General features: G+C 38.3%; 1 protein-coding gene across 1 annotated transcript in view; it reads right to left on the bottom strand.

Moving 5' to 3' along the window:
• Nucleotides 1-20,703, bottom strand: part of LOC124620131 — a 250,344-nt gene that overhangs the window by 127,306 nt on the left and 102,335 nt on the right. The window contains exons 10-11 of the mRNA XM_047146805.1: nt 19,522-19,744; nt 8,723-8,879 (exon numbers count right to left, since the gene is read on the bottom strand). Of these exons, the coding sequence (XP_047002761.1) occupies nt 8,723-8,879; nt 19,522-19,744 (380 nt within the window). The remainder of the gene's footprint in view (nt 1-8,722; nt 8,880-19,521; nt 19,745-20,703) is intronic.

The following is a 20,703-nucleotide window of genomic DNA, read 5'->3' as shown; positions in this document are numbered from 1 at the left end:
GTAGTCACAAACCAGAGCAAAAAATCTTGTTCGTTTATCCAAAAACGGGCCAAACATTGTTTCGTTATGTCCATTCTCGTGCGTTTTTGATCCAGAGTCGAGAGTTGCGGCACCCATCTAGCAGATAATTTCTTTCCATTTCTAATTCTTCAGTTAAAATGTGATATACCCTTTCAGATGACATGTGGATAGTGTGAGCAATTTCATGCACTTTCAATCCTCCATGACTATTTTGAGCACTTTTGCAATGATTTCTGGAGTAGACACACACCTTGGCCAATCACTGCGCAGATCTTCATCTAAGCTCTCCCAACCAAATTTAAATGCATTTGTCCATTTGGCAACAGTTGAATATTAAGGAGCAGAGTTCCCCAGTGTATTTTGGAAAACGGCAAGAATGTCCTTTGCTTTCATACTTTTCTTTACGAAGTACTTAATCCTAGAAAACACGAAGCACGGGCAAAAATTGCCCGTACATTTTTATTTTTTAAAAATGTCATGGCAAATATCCTTCTATGTTTTTGGGTCTTTTTCTATTTGTCTGTTATCTCATAATACACTATGCTGTACATTTCTACCGTTAAATTTTTATAATTGCAAGTACAACATAGGAATTTTATGCCCAAGGGCACATTTTGCCCGGAATTGGTACTCCACGCAACCATAATTCTTATCATCTTCCCTACAACCACCAAGCATGGGCAAAATTTGCCCGTACATTTTTCTTTCTTTTATTCAGTTGGCAACCTCGAACATGAGTTTTACAGTGGTTTGTTGAGCGTCTGATTGTTGAGTTTGGCTTTCATTGTTGATTTTAGATATGCCATTATTACTATTAGCAGTTTGTCACAGTAGAGCAACACCTTTATTGTAAAGTAGATTTTGTAGGATGAGTTATAGAGGCTTGAATGACGCAAAAGTTCTTGCGGAACTGTTACTCGACAACAAATTATCAGATTTAAGTGATTTTGAGTCAGATCATACAGAAGTAAAGAAGGATTCCAGTGAAGAAGCGGAGGACAATGAAGAAGAAACAAACCATGCAGGTAAGGCTCCAAATAAATATGTTACAATTTCTGGCAGTGTGTGTCTCGCAGAAGCTCCGAGACGTAGTAAAAGGGATTTTTGGTAACATAGTCCATGAACGTTAAGGAATAACCAGTGCTTGGAAAGTAACAAACATATGCAAATTATATAAAAAAAATTTCACTCCTGAATTAATACGGAAAATACTTGACCGTACAAATGAAGAAGCTGAAAGAGAAAACGTATCTGTTGTTGTTGTTGTTGTTGTTGTTGTGGTCTTCAGTCCTGAGACTGGTTTGATGCAGCTCTCCATGCTACTCTATCCTGTGCAAGCTTCTTCATCTCCCAGTACTTACTGCAACCTACATCCTTCTGAATCTGCTTAGTGAATTCATCTCTTGGTCTCCCTCTACGATTTTTACCCTCCACGCTGCCCTCCAATGCTAAATTTGTGACCCCTTGATGCCTCAGAACATGTCCTACCAACCAATCCCTTCTTCTGGTCAAGTTGTGCCACAAACTTCTCTTCTCCCCAATCCTATTCAATACCTCCTCATTAGTTACGTGATCTACCCACCTTATCTTCAGCATTCTTCTGTAGCACCACATTTCGAAAGCTTCTATTCTCTTCTTGTCCATACTAGTTATCGTCCATGTTTCACTTCCATACATGGCTACACTCCATACAAATACTTTCAGAAATGACTTCCTGACACTTAAATCTATACTCGATGTTAACAAATTTCTCTTCTTCAGAAACGATTTCCTTGCCATTGCCAGTCAACATTTTATATCCTCTCTACTTCGACCATCATCAGTTATTTTACTCCCTAAATAGCAAAACTCCTTTACTACTTTAAGTGTCTCATTTCCTAATCTAATTCCCTCAGCATCACCCGACGTAATTCGACTACATTCCATTATCCTCGTTTTGCTCTTGTTGATGTTCATCTTATATCCTCCTTTCAAGACACTGTCCATTCCGTTCAACTGCTCTTCCAAGTCCTTTGCTGTCTCTGACAGAATTACATGTCATCGGCGAACCTCAAAGTTTTTACTTCTTCTCCATGAATTTTAATACCTACTCTGAATTTTTCTTTTGTTTCCTTTACTGCTTGCTCAATATACAGATTGAATAACATCGGGGATAGGCTACAACCCTGTCTCACTCCTTTCCCAACCACTGCTTCCCTTTCATGCCCCTCGACTCTCATAACTGCCATCTGGTTTCTGTACAAATTGTAAATAGCCTTTCGCTCCCTGTATTTTACCCCTGCCACCTTTAGAATGTGAAAGAGAGTATTCCAGTCAACATTGTCAAAAGCTTTCTCTAAGTCTACAAATGCTAGAAACGTAGGTTTGCCTTTTCTTAATCTTTCTTCTAAGATAAGTCGTAAGGTTAGTATCGCCTCACGTGTTCCAACATTTCTATGGAATCCAAAGTGATCTTCCCCGAGGTCGGCTTCTACCCGTTTTTCCATTCGTCTGTAAATAATTCGCGTTAGTATTTTGCAGCTGTGGCTTATTAAACTGATAGTTCGGTAATTTTCACATCTGTCAACACCTGCTTTCTTTGGGATTGGAATTATTATATTCTTCTTGAAGTCTGAGGGTATTTCACCTGTCTCATACATCTTGCTCACCAGATGGTAGAGTTTTGTCAGGACTGGCTCTCCCAAGGCCGTCAGTACTTCTAATGGAATGTTGTCTACTCCCGGGGCCTTGTTTCGACTTAGGTCTTTCAGTGCTCTGTCAAACTCTTCACGCAGTATCGTATCTCCCATTTCATCTTCATCTACATCCTCTTCCATTTCCATAATATTGTTCTCAAGTACATCGCCCTTGTATAAACCCTCTATATACTCCTTCCACCTTTCTGCCTTCCCTTCTTTGCTTAGAACTGGGTTTCCATCTGAGCTCTTGATATTCATGCAAGTGGTTCTCTTCTCTCCAAAGGTCTCTTTAATTTTCCTGTAGGCAGTATCTATCTTACCCCTAGTGAGACAAGCCTCTACATCCTTACATTAGTCCTCTAGCCATCCCCGCTTAGCCATTTTGCACTTCCTGTCAATCTCATTTTTGAGACGTTTGTATTCCTTTTTGCCTGCTTCATTTACTGCATTTTTATATTTTCTCCTTTCATCAATTAAATTCAATATTTCTTCTGTTACCCAAGGATTTCTATTAGCCCTCGTCTTTTTACCTACTTGATCGTCTGCTGCTTTCACTACTTCATCCCTCAGAGCTACCCATTCTTCTTCTACTGTATTTCTTTCCCCCATTCCTGTCAATTGTTCCCTTATGCTCTCCCTGAAACTCTCTACAATCTCTCGTTCTTTCAGTTTATCCAGGTCCCATCTCCTTAAATTCCCACCTTTTTGCAGTTTCTTCAGCTTCAATCTGCAGTTCATAACCAAGAGATTGTGGTCAGAATCCATATCTGCCCCTGGAAATGTCTTACAATTTAAAACCTGGTTCCTAAATCTCTGTCTTACCATTATATAATCTATCTCATACCTTTCAGTATCTCCAGGATTCTTCCAGGTATACAACCTTCTTTTATGATCCCCCGTTAGCGATTCTGAAATATATGCGTTGATGGGAATTTTAATTCTAATGGGAGTTTACCAGGACACTAATATTACTCTATCTGATTTATTGTCAAATTTATTGGGAAGATTGACTTATAGAGGAGCTATGGGTAAGACAAGAGCATGTCAACTATTGAAAATTCTTCGCTTTGATGATAAAGGCAACAGGTCAGAAAGAAGTGTATGTGACAAATTTGCACTGCTGCATGGAGTATTTGAAGTATTGAATGGAATATTCACACGGTACTTCAGAAATGGACCTGACAATACAATTGATGAAATGTTGTGTCTTTTCAGAGGTCGTTGTCCTTTCAAAGTTTTCCTCAAAGACAAACCTGGAAAATATGGAATATTAGTCAGAATGCTTTGTAGTGCAACTGAACGATACATAATAAGAATGGAAGTGTATGCTGGAAAAGACAGTAGACCTGCCAGTGAACGAGGTCCTCTTGAGATTGTGAAGAGACTGGTGAGGCCAATAGAGAATACAGGCTACAATGTCACAACTGACCGCTTCTACACTTCTGTGGAGTTGGCGGACGTACTCTACAAAAGGGGTTATGAGAAGATGGCGACTGTCAATGTTCTACAGCCCACTTCATATAGCTGCAGTTAACTCATACATACTGTTCAAGATGAATGCGCCTAAATGGAATGAAGGGAAACCAAATGCCAGAAAACTGTATCTCCATGAATTAGGCCATAAACTTTTGAAATCATCTGTAGAAGAGCGAGCCATGGATTTGAAAGGACTCCAGCTGCCTATTATTTGCGTGATGGGAGACATCCTAGGAAAGAAATTAGAGGTAAACAAAATTTCTGCAACTGAAGAACCAACTAGGAAAGCAAGGTGCTACTTATGCTTCAAGAATGCAAGTAACCAGAGAGCAAGAGGCAATGTCACAAAAACCAAGTTAACATATGGAAGCTATGGGTGCCATCTGTGTAAGACCCATTCAGAATCGACCATTTTGTGTGCAGGAGGTAAATGTCATCTGTAAGTGAAAATATTCTCTCCAAGTGAAAAGTGTTTTCCAAGAGTTTTCAATGTACAATAACATGTATTTTAGCAAGTGTTTTCATTTCTGTTTTTGAAACTTCCTCTCAATGATAAAGCTGTATTATTCAGTTAATAGAGCAAAGAGTGCATAGAAACTTTAGACAGCCTTTGTATTCAATTACAAACCTTCTTATCTTGTTTACACAAACTTTCATCGACCAAGATTTGACCATTCTTGGTTGTTATAGTCACCCTATGAGTGTTACAAAATTAAGCTTTCAATTATGTTGTCACTATTTCCTGACAAACTAATATCTCAATGGAAACAGAATTACATAAAATAAATAAATATTACAACAAATTACAAGATTTACAACTTATTGTAACACGGGCAAAATTAGCCCTTGGTTGGAGCTCCGTGTAACCTAAAATTCCTTGGTGTTGCTAGATTTAATCACTGCTCAAATCTCTGTTTTTCTTTTTTTTTCCCCATCTTTGCAAACCACTACACGGGAACAACAGCTACATCACCACCACAACTCTCTTCCAAGATCACTGACGTTGCACGTGTTTACAGACAACAGTCCAATGAATATCACATGAACTACTCACTGGGCTAGCACTGACCTCTCGTGGTGATTCTGAGAACTTTTCAAATCACCCTTGTATAAACACAAGAATAATTCCAGCAGATACTGCCTCGATAATTCAACAATATAAATTTGCTGGTATACAAAAGAATGTACATAACAAGACAGGCGAGAGAGAAACTTGCAGCTCACAAATTAGTGGCAGTATAACATTCTGGCAGTTACATCTTGGCAGTACCACCTTGATAAATCTGGAGACTTTTGCTTCCAAAAACTTGCCTTCTGCAAAACCAAGCAAACCAGAGCAGCGACAAAATTATGTCCCAATTACACAGTGTTGAGCATGGTGTAAATGTGGAATTCATAGGTAATGAAATTAACCGAATAATTGATGGTCTATTAGTTGCTTTCTGTTCATCTGAAGCCTCAGTGCTCGATGAATACTTAAATTACTGGTCCGTGCAGCCTGGGTATGAACTATTCTGATGACAGAAGCATGTGCTGTTGTCTCTAAGCCCAGTTAAAGAAGTATGGGCTGGCTGCTCTCCTTGGGTACTACTTAAAAACTTATGGTGTTTGTCTTGTACGTACTCCCATTATCTGTGGACTGGCTAAAATACAGGGTTTCTTTGAAGTGTACAAATACATAGTAGAAATTTCAAAACTTTTTTTTTTTAAGATTTATTGGACTTTTTACTTTAAATATAAGCATTTTGGCAATAGTTCTGGTGTTCAAATACAAACTCCATTAGCAAGCATGATATTTCTGTTTAAAATTCTCTTACGGCCAATTTACTTTTAAAGAAATACACAAAACAAGAACAAAGCAAAATTTGGTGTTCATGATGGAATACTGTGTTATAGAAGTTGAAACATGGAGATATACCTAGCCCAACATTGCACTCACTGGAAATATATGCTGGGAGTGATATCCTGATTTACCTGCAGGAAAATCCTTCATAACACAATCTGCAAAAATATTATGATAAACGTGTGAACTGAATTGTCATCAAATATTTAGTTGTCATCTGCAGACTTGTCAGGGACTTTTTAAATCATTTGCTCCAGTCATTCCTCCTCTTCACTGCACATTTTGAACACAAAATCAACACAAAACACATGAAACACACAGAAGATCAACGTTGAAAGTCAGATAATGCCTACGAAACAATATACAATAACAAAGGTTACAAAAACAACGAATTTCTTCATTACTACCATGTAGCAGAAACTACAAAGCCTGCAGACCTGACAGGTGTTTGTGGCAGTTGTAAAATATACATCTGACACTGTGGAAAATCATAACAACTGACGTGACGTAATATTAAGTCTGCTGCACATTCCCATTTCCTGTAAGCATCATAATATTACATCAAACGCACACTACATGTTAAAGATTCCTATCAACAGAAAAACAGTAGACTATTGAATGTTTAACTTTTTTGTGACCAATCAAACTGGGTCTTGCAGCAAGGTTGGGAAGAACCACTATATTAGGTTAGGTTGATGTCTAGGCACTGATGACAGTTTACTATCAATTTGTCTTTGCAGGTGGACATCTGTACAAGAAAGCACGTTCCTTCTCACAAAAGCCTTCATTTTAAAGGAAATAGCAGTCTTCACAATAATTGGTAACTCATTAAGTCCTGTACTTATAGAGGAGCATCAATCAGGGAACCTTTAATTGGGGAATATAATTACATTATCATTGCCCCAATGTCATCTTGGAAATATAAACAAAATCATTACTGAAATTTAGGCACTTTACAACAAACTTTGTGTCAGTTTGTTTTGGTTCACTTTTTCCACTAGTTTTTATTAATTTTTCAACATAAAATTGATATCATCATCCCTTGTGTGTGTAGCATTACAGGTGACAAAAAATGCAAAGGAATCAACTATTTATATATATAAAAAAAGAGCACTACAGCACATTGCTGAGTGTTTAATCTGTCAGACTTGACAAGAAGAAGGGACCGGTTGGTAGGACATGTTCTGAGGCATCAAGGGGTCACAAATTCAGCATTGGAGGGCAGCGTGGAGGGTAAAAATCATAGGGGGACACCAAGAGATGAATACACTAAGCAGATTCAGAAGGATGTAGGTTGCAGTAAGTACTGGGAGATCAAGAAGCTTGCACAGGATAGAGTAGCATGGAGAGCTGCATCAAACCAGTCTCAGGACTGAAGACCACCTCAACAACAACAACAACAACAACAACAACAACAACGACGACGACGACAACGACTCTTGGACGGGTGCCATTCATTTACATCTACTTCTTAATGCCTAAGTATTCAGTAATAGACTTTATTTTTACAATAGTGAAGAAAAACATCTCGGCAAATCTTGCACATTATGCAACAGCAGGAGCAAATATTTATAGTACCTTGTACTACAAGACTTAATTGCTGTATCGCTTTCTTCATGTCTTAATACATTGGTATCAAAAAATGTCAAATACTGTGAAAATAAAAATGAAATGATAATTTTGATTATGTTAATTAACTGCAAAAACATACCATTAACAATGGCACCAACACCATCACCAAATATTTGTGTAATTTCTATAAAGAATCCATTGTACTTAATCCACATCAGTGACACTGTCTAGATTTTCCATACAAATTGTCTGTTTTTTATGCAGTCATTTTACAGAGTAAAAGGGAGTGGGGAAGCCTCTCTCAAATCATCATCTTACATCTGCCTGATGTGAACGGGAATGAGCACATATGCCACAGCTAAGTTATAATTTCACTAACGCTAGGTAGCTCTTTTCATGAACTACAGTCTACTGTCAAACATTTTGTCAACACTAATACAAATGAATAACTGTCTTCTGCCATGAAATATCAGCATCTATTCCCAATTTTTGGTAAACTTGTAAGAAATAAAGAACTAAAATTGTCAGAAACTTAAGTCAAATATCATCTGTCAAAGGGCATGACAAGAGAGAAACATTAAACTAACATGTGAGGTTTACATGAAGAAGGGAAATACTGAATAAGGAAGCAGCATGGAAAAAAAAAAAAAAAAAAAAAAAAAAAAAAAAAAAAAAAAAAAAAAAAAAAAAACAGACCGACATAATTAACTTCAGAACATGGATGAAAGTAGTCCTGGTACATGGAGAAATTAACCATGTGGAAAAAAAAACATTTGACCAAAGCATGAGACACTTAAATATGAAACTACTTTAAGCCAAAACTGCAAAACATTTTGTACATTACAACTCCCACAACAGCAATTACAAACGTTTCGCAATTAGTCATGGCTATTAAATATCAAAACTTAAATGAAACATTTTCATTAGTTATTTTGAATCTTTTAAGTGTGTTTTCTTTCTTTCTTTTTTTCTGAGGGTATTCAAATAATGTTTATCATTACACTAATAAAAGACTGAATATTGATTGTACATGTTGGTTTGTTCAGGCTCAAAAGTTACATTACCACTACAAATTCCCACTTTGCAAGCTGGTGACATGATATTACAGCATTACTTTAACCATCTGACTTACATGTGAAGCGGACACTCCGACAACATGCCTGTGGGACTCTGGAATGTTGGCTGCTCTGGAATTGGCACCATTTTCTGGAGGACTGTTTGAACCGGATCGTGACTTTACAGATGCTTCGTAAGGTGCTAAAAACTGGCTTGTTTCATTTGCGAATACCCTGAAAAAATATCAGATCTTTAAAATGAGCAATACTTCATCAGTTTGTATATGTAGAAACATTAGAGCCAATAAATACATTTGACAACTACCAAACACTTGTCAGGATACAGTGAGATACAGTTTTTTGTGTCATTGGGTTGTATCCATATTAATTTAATTATCTTGCATTTCAGACATACACAACTAGTGTCAGACAGCCAACAGGTAACTCGGGAATATGCAAAGACAAGCTGCCTACAAATGACCTTTTTGAAGGTGATTTGGCTCCCACAATGAAGGAAATATCACTGAAATTTCTTCAAATAGTACCCGAAATGCATAACTGACACATAAGTAAGGACAGACTTGTAAAAGCAACTGGATATTGAAGCTGGGCCCTCCAAAAATTGTTACACCAATGATTAAAAAGGCAATTGCATCAAGTGGATTGTACTAGGTGGTTCTAATTAAAGTGTTGCTATTCATGGAGGTCCAGTGTGGGCTGTGGATTAATGTGGAACCAATGTACAATGGAAAAAAGAATTCCAATTTTGGCCACCAGATGCAAATCTGGCATTGTACAGCATCTCATCGACATATCTCCAGTGTTCAAACTGAACAAACTGTGTAAGCGGTGGTTAATAACAAAATCAACATTATGCCTTTCTCATTTGTTTGTCCACCTCTGCCCACATCCCATTCCTAATCCACTACATATGGAAATATTTCTTTACTACTTACTACTATACTACTAACAGAGCCAGATTTGCACCTGGTGGCCAAAACAGGAACTAATTTTTTCCCAGAGTAAATCAGTTCTGCATTAATGCATTAGCATATTTACCAAGTTTTGCTACCACACAATAATTACAGTCCACATTGGACCTCTGTCAGTAGCTGCAGCTACACTTTAATTATAACTAACAGGTATGATTCAAATAGAGAAAAAGTGGCTTAAAATAGTGAACTGATGACAAAAAAATGTGTTCATTTGTCTACCACAAAACTTGTCAACAGACGGAAACTACCAAAGGAACAATTTCTACTTAGCAACCAGCAGGAGGAAAAGGTAAACATATGTAGTTGCAAAACTGTAAGCTTTAGTAATCAGAGGTTCAGTCATGTGACAAAAGAGAAAAGAACTGTTTGGATCAAATTAAGCTTATGATTCTCATCAAGGATTAATTAAGAAAATCACTTACGGTACGGAAAGCACAGTAAGGTAGGATGAGAGGGAAATCAACACTGAAAGTCCAAGGATCGATAACATTTGAGACCTAATTCTCTATGTGGGCAGCTGGACAACTTCCCTGATCGTTCATATTTCTTCAAGCCCTTTCTTCCATTTTGTTAAATGAAGGACAAAGGAACCTCTGGTGCCAGACGCCAGAATTTGGTTGACACATTCCACAATAGGCAAGTATTGCAACAAGTTGTACCCTCCTCTGTCACTTTAAAGAAGCCGATACTTCGTGGATTGAGGTTAGGTGGTATTGGACATAATCTTGTCAAATAAGTCAGTGAGAAAAGAACACAACATGAGATGTATTCCTATAATGAGTCAACAGCCAAGCAGATACATGCCAATTCAAACTGAATGGAATGCTATTATATTTGTGATTTTGGAATGGCAAGGATAAACACCCTTGGCATCAACTTCATAGAAAAGTTAGACCAGCTGTCATCTCAGATCCCACAATTAGTTAATATTGAAGTTGATGCTTGTCAATTTGATATTTTCAGAGTATTCCCAGGGGTGTGGTGCAGTAATGTATTACATGCAACTAACAGTATATGCTGTTGTGAAACTATATTAATAAAAGAACTGAATGACATCAGAAGTTTCGGTCACCATTTCGAAGTACTCAAAGCAATTTATTCTGTGTCTGAATGCTGATGTCAGTTGTAGCAGCTAAAACAGATGAAACAGTTTGACACGATTTTGAAGTATGAGAAATATGTCTATTATCCATTATAGTAATGACTGACCTCATGACTGAGCTCATATTCTGGTTACATCATGTGGCTAACACCAACCTGTTGTCATCTTGCCGCAATTGTGGAAATGTCTACTTTTATTCGGTGTATGAATATTACATTTTTGAGGGAAATGGGGTGTCTTAGATGGTAATATTGGAAGGAAAAATATCCTTTTCAAGCTTTTCTTTGCAAGTGTCAAATCTGATGAGTCATACATGTCTTACTGTAATCAGGAAAAAAAAGTTTCCTTTGCACAGTTTAAGGATACAAACATTCTCTACCTACATGTGAAATTTCATTGCTTTCCAATTAGCCCTTTTGTCCTAATAACGGTGGATGTAAATTGCTGTAGTTTGCCTAATGGCAATGTGTAATAACAAGACGAAAAGCGTAAATGCAAGTTCTATGGTTTTCACAGCTGTTGTGTTTTTATGCACATTATCTACATAGACTGCTAATATCACATGTTTTATTTATTTGCTTTTGCTTGAGTACACTATGTCGCTGGCCCTCTGAACAGAACTTCCATCTCATTATTCATTGTTGCTATGTTTACTTCGTAGTCTTCCGTCAGATATGAAAAGATTGTGCAGCCTGTCATCGTTTTGTACTTCTGTTCGTCAGCCTTCATCATAAAATCAGTGGCCTTGTACTTGTGTGAAACCATGTATCATTTGTGAAGATGTCAAAAGTCCATGGTGATCAGTAGCTTTCAGTATGTGTGTTTACTTCGAGACTGTAAAAGATCAGGTCACAAGCAGGTCTGTAATGAAGCCAGATAGAGAACTTTAGAATGTGTCAGTATTAATGAAAGAAAGTCAAGTGAATTTCTCACGAAAGTACAGAAACTGCATGTCTTTTATTGCCAAAAGAGGGTACTAGCAGGCAACAGACATTTGCATTGGACGAGTTTACATAGGGAGTCTTAAGAAAGAAAATCTAGGACTTCTACATGGGAAAGCTGTTTCCAACAGTGGCTACAGCATTGTTAGAAGTTAAAGACTGAAGTGGAAGACTTTCCTGATATGAGCGAAACAACTCCTTCACATTATATTTGGAAACTGGGCTTCAGATACAGAAAGTTCAAGAAAAAACCTGTGCTGATGAGAAATAACCAAATATCAGGATACAGAAATAAGTTCTTGCGGGAAATAACACATTTGCCAAACCCTGGATGGAGTATTTATCACACTGATAAGATTTGGTGTAGTGCAAATCATTACAGCAAGTTAGGATGGCAGAAACAAAAAATGCCTTATGCAGCACAAAATATGATCATCATAGAGCCAAGTGTTCAAGAATGGAATGGCTGGCAAGGTAGAATTTAAACACCACCCAGTTCTGGGAAAAGGATTATAAGGTGCCACACTGGAAACGAAGATGGGTTCGTGCAAAATGCTGGCTTACATTTTACTGGACAACAAGAAGGTGAAGATTGTCATTCTGAGATTAATGCCAGACACCATGTGAAGAGGGGTGTAGGAGCATTCTCAAAGAATTAGCAAACGGATAGGATCGATATCACACAATGATAAATCCAATATCACAAAATCCATTTACAAAATAAAGGAAGCATTCTGCTATTGAATGGGTGGAAAGTAACACTGTAGAGTTTCCATTTAATGCTGCACCATATTAGGAATTTACTAAAGCAGCATCACTGGAGCATGCACGACTGCACTTTAGGTCACAAGAGCACATTTTGGAAGGGTATTGCACGAAATTATCTTTATGGTTCCCTGTGGTGTACTGAGAATTCATCGCCACTGAACTTATTTGGGAATTCTTATTTGGGCATTTTTCCAGAACGTGGCAGCAAAGCAGAACAAGAATTTTAAGATAAATGATACTTTATACTTGCATCCCTGAACTCTGGAAAATGTTTCCCATAATGTCTGGAGGAATTCAGTGAGCCATGTACACACATGTGAAAACAGTTACACACAAAGAGCCCACAGTCTTAACAATGCAACTGAGCCCCCGTCGATCCAATTAGATGACAGCAAAAGCAGTTAATACAGGACTCACCTCATCATTCTTTGCTGCAAAATTTATTAGAGCTAAATGATTTCCCAGTTACCATTAAAATTTACAAGACATTTCCTTGTTCATTTACTGAGAGATGCTCATCTATCGAGTATTTTATGTTGCCATTCTTCCTGATGAATAAATGCATTTCGTGCATTACAAAAATGCCAGTATGCTCGTATGACAACTACACTCCACAACAGCCCTTGCATATCTAGCAATTAATAATGCAATTGCTTTACAAACTCTTAACCGAAAAACATAGGGAGCGTTTATTAGTAACGGCATACAATGTAACCAACCAAAGTTGGAAAGTTGCACCCATGCTCTCTCCGCCACAACAGACACAACTGTAAGTTCAATCTCAGAATCTCATGTTTGACATTACGGCGATGAAACAACCACCCAGAAAATAATGAAAATTCGCTTAAAAATAGACCAAGGTTGTATCCTTAAACTGTGCACAGGACATGTTTCTCCTAATTACAATCTGACTTCTGTAACCCTTAAAAGTTGACACTCACCAAAAAATGCTAGAAAAAGCATGCTTCTTCTTAAATACGTTGGCCTGATTTTAACTGAAGTGTAATATTCATATACAAAATAAACACAGACATTGTCATGATTCGGTCAAGTTTTAACACATCGATGTTTGTCCCGCAATGTAACCAGAATATAAGCTCAAAGCCAGGGGTCAATCAATTGAAATGTAGTAAGCACCATGAAATAATCTCAGTACAAAACCAAACACAGAATATTTCATTAAGAGCAATGAGCAGACATGTTTAACTCTCACAACACGTACAGAAGTTTGGTGTTGGATATTCAGTGATGAAAGTTGTGTGTGGCGGGGAGCGGAAGGGGGGGGGGGGGGGGGGTAGCAGTTGCGTAGCAGCCACTAAAGTCTAGTACCATAGCTATCCAATTACAAGATGATATCAATATAATAGAAGGAAACATTCCACGTGGGAAAAATTATATATAAAAACAAAGATGAGGTGACTTACCGAACGAAAGTGCTGGCAGGTCGATGACACACAAACAAACAAACACAAACACACACACAAAATTCAAGCTTTCGCAACAAACTGTTGCCTCATCAGGAAAGAGGGAAGGAGAGGGGAAGACGAAAGGAAGTGGGTTTTAAGGGAGAGGGTAAGGAGTCATTCTAATCCCGGGAGCGGAAAGACTTACCTTAGGGGGAAAAAAGGACAGGTATACACTCGCACACACGCACATATCCATCCACACATACAGTCACAAGCAGACATGTCTGCTTGTGTCTGTATGTGTGGATGGATATGTCTGCTTGTGTCTGTATGTGTGGATGGATATGTGCGTGTGTGCGAGTGTATACCTGTCCTTTTTTTCCCCTTAAGGTAAGTCTTTCCGCTCCCGGGATTAGAATGACTCCTTACCCTCTCCCTTAAAACCCACTTCCTTTCGTCTTCCCCTCTCCTTCCCTCTTTCCTGATGAGGCAACAGTTTGTTGCGAAAGCTTGAATTTTGTGTGTGTGTTTGTGTTTGTTTGTTTGTGTGTCTATCGACCTGCCAGCACTTTCGTTCGGTAAGTCACCTCATCTTTGTTTTTATATACAATTACAAGATGAAGTTTTTTTTCCCCCTAACTCCACGATTTGAAAAAACACAGGGTCATCTTATATTCACAGATTAAACTATTGCTGCTGAGGTCAATTTTTTCACATTGTTCAGTAGCGTGTATAAGGGTATTTTTACATTTAAAGGGTTAGTCTTATACTTTGAGATGAAGCTTTGGCTATTGGGGTCACAGGCAGATTTATTTTCAAGAATTCAGAAGTATAGATTTCAGCAAGCAGTACTTGTGTTCCAACAGGCTCAAGATTTCCCAATATACTGAAGCGCTTGATGCAGTATCGACATTGCTTGAACAATCACATGACATTCACTCGCACAGCGCTAGTGCAAGGGGTGTGCAATAAGTACTACAGCAGTCTATTGCTCTGTTTAAAATTTGACAATTTTGTGAAGAACAGGAGGAAAGAGCATTAAATTCTATCATCTTATAAACTACTATTGTGTTTGAACAGGTTTGCAATAAACGTTCTCATACACGTAACGATACCGTATACAAACATTAATGCCAATTTTAAATTAAAGGTAACATTTAAAAATGGAAATGTTCTTGTTCAAACAACATTAGCTGATTCAGAACCAAGATCAATATTTTATTTGCTTCATAGTAATGATTTACCAGGTAAGAATGTCACCAAATTTTAATCAGCTTTAGAGCATATTGGTGACATTCAGTTGAAACAAGAAGGAAAATTAATCCAGAATGAAAAGTCTAACAAAGTAAATACCATTTAAAACTGACTGTAATTGTTATAGTGAAAATAAATTATAGCAGCAAGACCCGTCGTGGATGATGATGATGATGATGATGATGATGACGATGATGATTGGTTTGTGGGGCACTCAACTGCGCGGTCAGCAGTGCCTGTACAAATTCCCAACCTGTACACAGTTTAATTTATCCAATTTCAAGAATGATGATGGAATGATGAGGACAACACAAACACCCAGTCCCCGGGCAGAGAAAATCCCCAACCAGGCTGGGAATCGAACCCGGGACCACGCAATCCAGAGGTAGTAACGCACGCCACTGTATCATGAGCTGCGGACACCTGTCGTGGAGATACTACCAACAGATGCCACTAGATTGTAGGACCAAAGTTCGAGAATGGGCAGAATTGTAACTGCTATCTTTTAATTGTGTATTAGTTGTTTTTATATATGAGATACACATTAGAAGATTTGCTGTCTGTTTTTCACAGATGCTTAAAGCTCAGCACTGCAGAAGGATTGGAAGGGGAACACTGACACCAGCTTGGCTGAGAGCTTGGTTAATTGCAGGGTGGGGAGCAGTGAGCGAGCAGCATATTTTGGGGTTTTGCCAACCTTGGTGATATATACCATATACTTGGCTTATTATGAACATCTACCATGTTTAAACGCTAGTTTGCCTGAATCCATTTGTAATCAGAATTGAAGTGACTTTAAAATTGGACAAATATGTTTCCTGCTGCAATGTTGTCGACATCTGCCATGACGTATGACAGGAATGAAAGGAGGTGTGTAGGCTGTTTTTACACAGCCAATGAGAGATTGGCAGGCAGGTGATATGTTTGAAAGCAAGAGATATTTTAACACAATCACATCAGTACCCAAGTGAAATCTGATATTTATTTGGGAAAAAAAGCTGTGTTTTCAGGTCCAAATATTTGTGACAATGAAGATATAAATGCTCAGGTGGCAGTGGGGAGGAGGGGGGGGGGGTGTAGGATGGATTCATGGATTCGGTGTGACAGTTTCATGGATCGATCTAAGAACAGGAGGACAGTGAGAAATGCCATCCAGTTTCCACAGCTGTCTTACCCGCATCCACAAGACTTTCAACTGCATCTGCAGACATTTCAATTCTGTAAAGCACTTTAACCATTCTGTACAATAGGTCTCCAATCGTAGGGATATGTTTGTCCTGAATCTCAATCTGCTGAGGTCTGACCTCACACTTTACATTCCACTGACTAAACACAACCAAGCATAATCAAATTTTAATACAATACAGTTTGGCATATTATTGATCCATACCATAAGTTACAGTTACCTGTATTAATTACTGAAAACAATGTGAATTTTTCTGTGGAGCATTTTTGCACCGTTGGAAAGTCAAGTGAAGTCATTACAAGTTATTGCATGTACTGCATACATTCAAAAGTCTGCAAGGTTTATACTTTATCAAATGTATGTTAATTCACTATAATATCAACTCTTGAGTTAACATGCTACACCTCTTAATATAATAAGCATTGTATTGTGTAATGTAGTTACAGCTATATTTAAGTGAAATGTTGATAAATCCAATGCTTTTAGACCTTAATATCAATGGTGTCGTATGTGACACACAAGCAGGAATCAGAACATGGAGCAAAAGCTACAAACGATGGAGTGTCCTACAATAGCCTTCATGTCACTTTGTTGCACACAACTATTGGTAATACAGTGCTAGGATGTATGTGTAATTGCCCAGAAAAGCGGCAAGGAGGACATGTCATTTCCTTTAACCTTTACAGATATCAACAATGGCTTTATCCTCAACTGAAAACTTAGCACTCCTGCCAAAAATGTTGGTACTTTGTCCCGGATGCATAATAAAAGTGACTTAAGACAATAATAATTGTTATTCTCAATCATCTGTAATCTAAGTAGGGGAAAACCACAATACTGACACTAAACTATATTTGTGAATAACTGCACTGGTGCAAGCATTTATTCACAATCAACTATTACTGCGAGCATCTATACGCTGCACTTCTGGACTGGGAACACTGTGGCAGAGCTTGTATGTGGATGACACAGAGCCACAAGTGAAAGAAGTCATATCATACCAGCTCCGTAACTTCTGCTCAGCTGTCTGCCCAAATGAATGACCACTACCAAATTGGGACCAATCGCACTGTTGGACCACCAATTGGCACAACATGCACCTGTAGATAATATGCTAAATTTCAATGACTTCTTCACAAACCATTCTTTCTGGATTATTGCCACATTCAGATCTTATACAATGTAATTTCAGCTGTCTTCTCGACTGTTTTTCACTCATCCATCAGTGGCATGCCGGAGTGTTCAATGCCTTTGGCTGCTACGATTACTGCCACATGCGACGACAAAGCCTCGCAAAAACCATTGGCCTGCAGCCAAACTACTACTGTCAACAAAGGTGGCAGGAACCTGATAGTAAGATAAGAAAGGCGTGAAAGGAGTGAAACCCGAAAGGAAGATATGGGAGGTGACCAAGTTTGTGATGTGTTCTGCTGACAGAAACTTCTGACAATGGATACATACAGATTTGGGTCCTAACTCTCACCACATATGAGGGTACATGATTCGCCTGTGTTTTGTGGTGTGGGGAGGTATAGTGTTGCCTGGGCACACTGACCTCCAAATCTACAACACAGTACACTCACTGATCAACATTATTGTGGTACTGTACTCCTAACCCAAGTGCATCATCATTCCAGGACTGCATTCAGTCCTGACTTGATTTTTACGGATGACAGTGCACAACTGCATTGAACTGCACAGGTTGAGCTCTTGGAACGAGAAGATATTCAGCAAATGGATTGTCCACACCCTGGCCCTGTCCTTGTCCTTGTCCCTCTTCCCCACCAACTTAAATCTCACTGTGCATGTGTGGGAAGTGTTGGGGGAGACTTATTGCAGCACATCATCATGCACCAGCAATCATCCAGCAGTTGTCAGTCACACTGCTGGAGGTACGAAACATCCTACCGCAAGAACTCCTTACCAACAATCTTGTGGCAAACATGTGATCATGTTGCAGAGCATGCATTGCAGACCATGTTGATCACATACCCTATTAAGAATCATTTTTAATGTCCGGAGAATAACCATAAATTGTGGAGATTTCAGTGTAAGTATTGTCTTTGAACAGACGTGTCATCTCTGCCTCACCGCATCTCTCTTTCAGTTACCTTATGTACAATAATGTAGCAGTTCTTTCTATGTTTGGCCCAAGTATCAACGAGTTCCATTAGTTGGAAGTGACACGTCGAGCGAAAGTTATTTTCATTTTAAGTTTTTGCACACCAGTGAAATTCTATTGGAGATACAAAAAAATCTTCAGAGCGAGGACACGAACATAACCAAGTTTTTTAGAATGCCAGGCTAGAGGAGAGAGCCACCTGGTGAGTGACACTTCCATGCTCGGCAGCCACCACTCTTCACAAAATGCCTTTTTGGGGAACAGTATGAATACTGCAAAATGTCCTCACCACTGACCAATCACTGTCTGCCAGCATTCCACCTGTTCGCAGTAATTGCATCCTAGCAAATGGACACTGAAATAATAATTAACACTGTGGGCTTATTAATGTTTTGTTTCTTATCATATTGTGCGATGGTGACCTATTAATTGTATCTGTTACGCATAATTTAAATCAAACAACAATCATTAAAAAAATCTATTTGACAAAATGAAACAATCTGAGTGTACTGTATTTACCTTAATGCCACTGATGTATTTTACATTTCTATTGGTCATCAAATGTAAAAACACAATAAGGTCAAATTATTTTATAACTAATACACGTCGTCGTCAGCATTAGCTACGTTCAAATGTGTGGGCTTGATTACACACTGACTATAGCCTGCAACATGGGTTGCACTGATAAGATCCAAGTGCCCTTCAGCATTTCTTTGATCTAGCTCAGGATTTTCATCATGGTGTAACTGGACACTTGCTCTATTTAGACGTCTGAACCCTTTGTGATTAGTCCTCGACTGAAACTAGCAGTAAATGTTGTCCTAGCTTCCCGAACCAATGTGTAGCAAATCACAATTATAATTTTGAACTATTAACAAAGCAGATGCAAAGTTCCCAGAATACATTCCCACTCTGCAGCGCACTGTACACTGATTTGTAACTTCCTGGTAGCTTTAATCTGCCAAGAAGTTTCAGATACAAAGTCAATTCCTATTAAAGAAACTATATGGAAAAATAAACACGAGAATTCACCCAATCACCTGGAGTGTCATTACAGATTGTGACGACAGAACATATTAAACACAATATCATTTTTACTTACTTATTGAAAGCTGATGTATCACTCATGTTCCGCCTATGGCCTTTCGGTGGAGCTAGAGTCGGTGAGCTGGGAGGAGTGGAAGTTGTTATGCACTGGGAAACAGCCTCCAGCTTGTGAGGAACAACTTTAGAAAATGCTAAAGATGCTGGGGCAGCTGACTGCGGACTCTGGGTCGCAGGTGCAATAGATTCACCACTTTCGTCCCGAAATGGGTCTGGAAAACCTGAAAGCACGAGTCTTATTTAGAAAATGCAAGAATTGCAACACCATATTTTACAAATATCCAACAATAGAAAACTTCTCAATGTTAACTCTTTGTCTGCTGTAAAACGTGGTAGATGCTATACTTTTTTTGTGAAACATACAAAGAAAAAGTGTTTTTGCCACAATTATAAACACAAAACTTCGAACAATGAGTAGAATAGAAAGTACATGTAACAAATAATAGAGTGACCACCCAAACTGCAGTCGGTGTTTATACTAGTGAGCTAACTGAAGAAAACATGCATTACGCCAACTGAAGATGGGCGAAATACAAAAATAAAAATTCATAAGTTGCTATATTTCTTACAATAATCAATTCAATACATCTTCGTTGGTTATTAGATCATCTGAGCTACTCAGTGCTCTTCTGTTGCACCACATTTCAAAAGCTTATGTTCACTTTACAGCCTGTTCTCAAGGTGCTATGAACTCTTATTCAACTAATCTGCCAAGTCATCTGCAATCTCCAAAAGAATTAAAATGCCATTGGCAAACCTCAAAAGTTTGTATTTCTTCTCTCTGCATTTTAATCGTTTTTTAAGTTTCTACTCTGTTTCCCTTACTGCTTGCTGACTGAACGACTTGAGGATAAGTTAGGTTATCCTATCTCACTTCCTTCTCAACACTTGCCTCCATGCCGTGCCCTTCGATTCTTAGAGCCGTAGTCGTCTTTCTATACAAACTGATGACAATCTCACGCCCTCCGTATTTCATTCCTGATAACTTCACAGTTTCACACCGGGTATTTTAGTCAATTTTGTCAAAAGATTTTTCTTCTACACCTATATGATACTCTGTGAATCACAACGAAGTGCCTGGCAGAGGATCCATTGAACCACCTTCACAATAATTCTCTATTATTCCAATTTTTAACAGCGTGTGGAAAAAAACGAACACCTATATCTTTCCGCAGGAGTT

Source organism: Schistocerca americana, chromosome 1, assembly GCF_021461395.2.
Source record: "Schistocerca americana isolate TAMUIC-IGC-003095 chromosome 1, iqSchAmer2.1, whole genome shotgun sequence".
Classification (NCBI taxonomy): Eukaryota; Metazoa; Arthropoda; class Insecta; order Orthoptera; family Acrididae; genus Schistocerca; species Schistocerca americana.
Note: the sequence above shows the minus strand (reverse complement) of the source record. Positions and strands in the feature narration are given on the sequence as shown.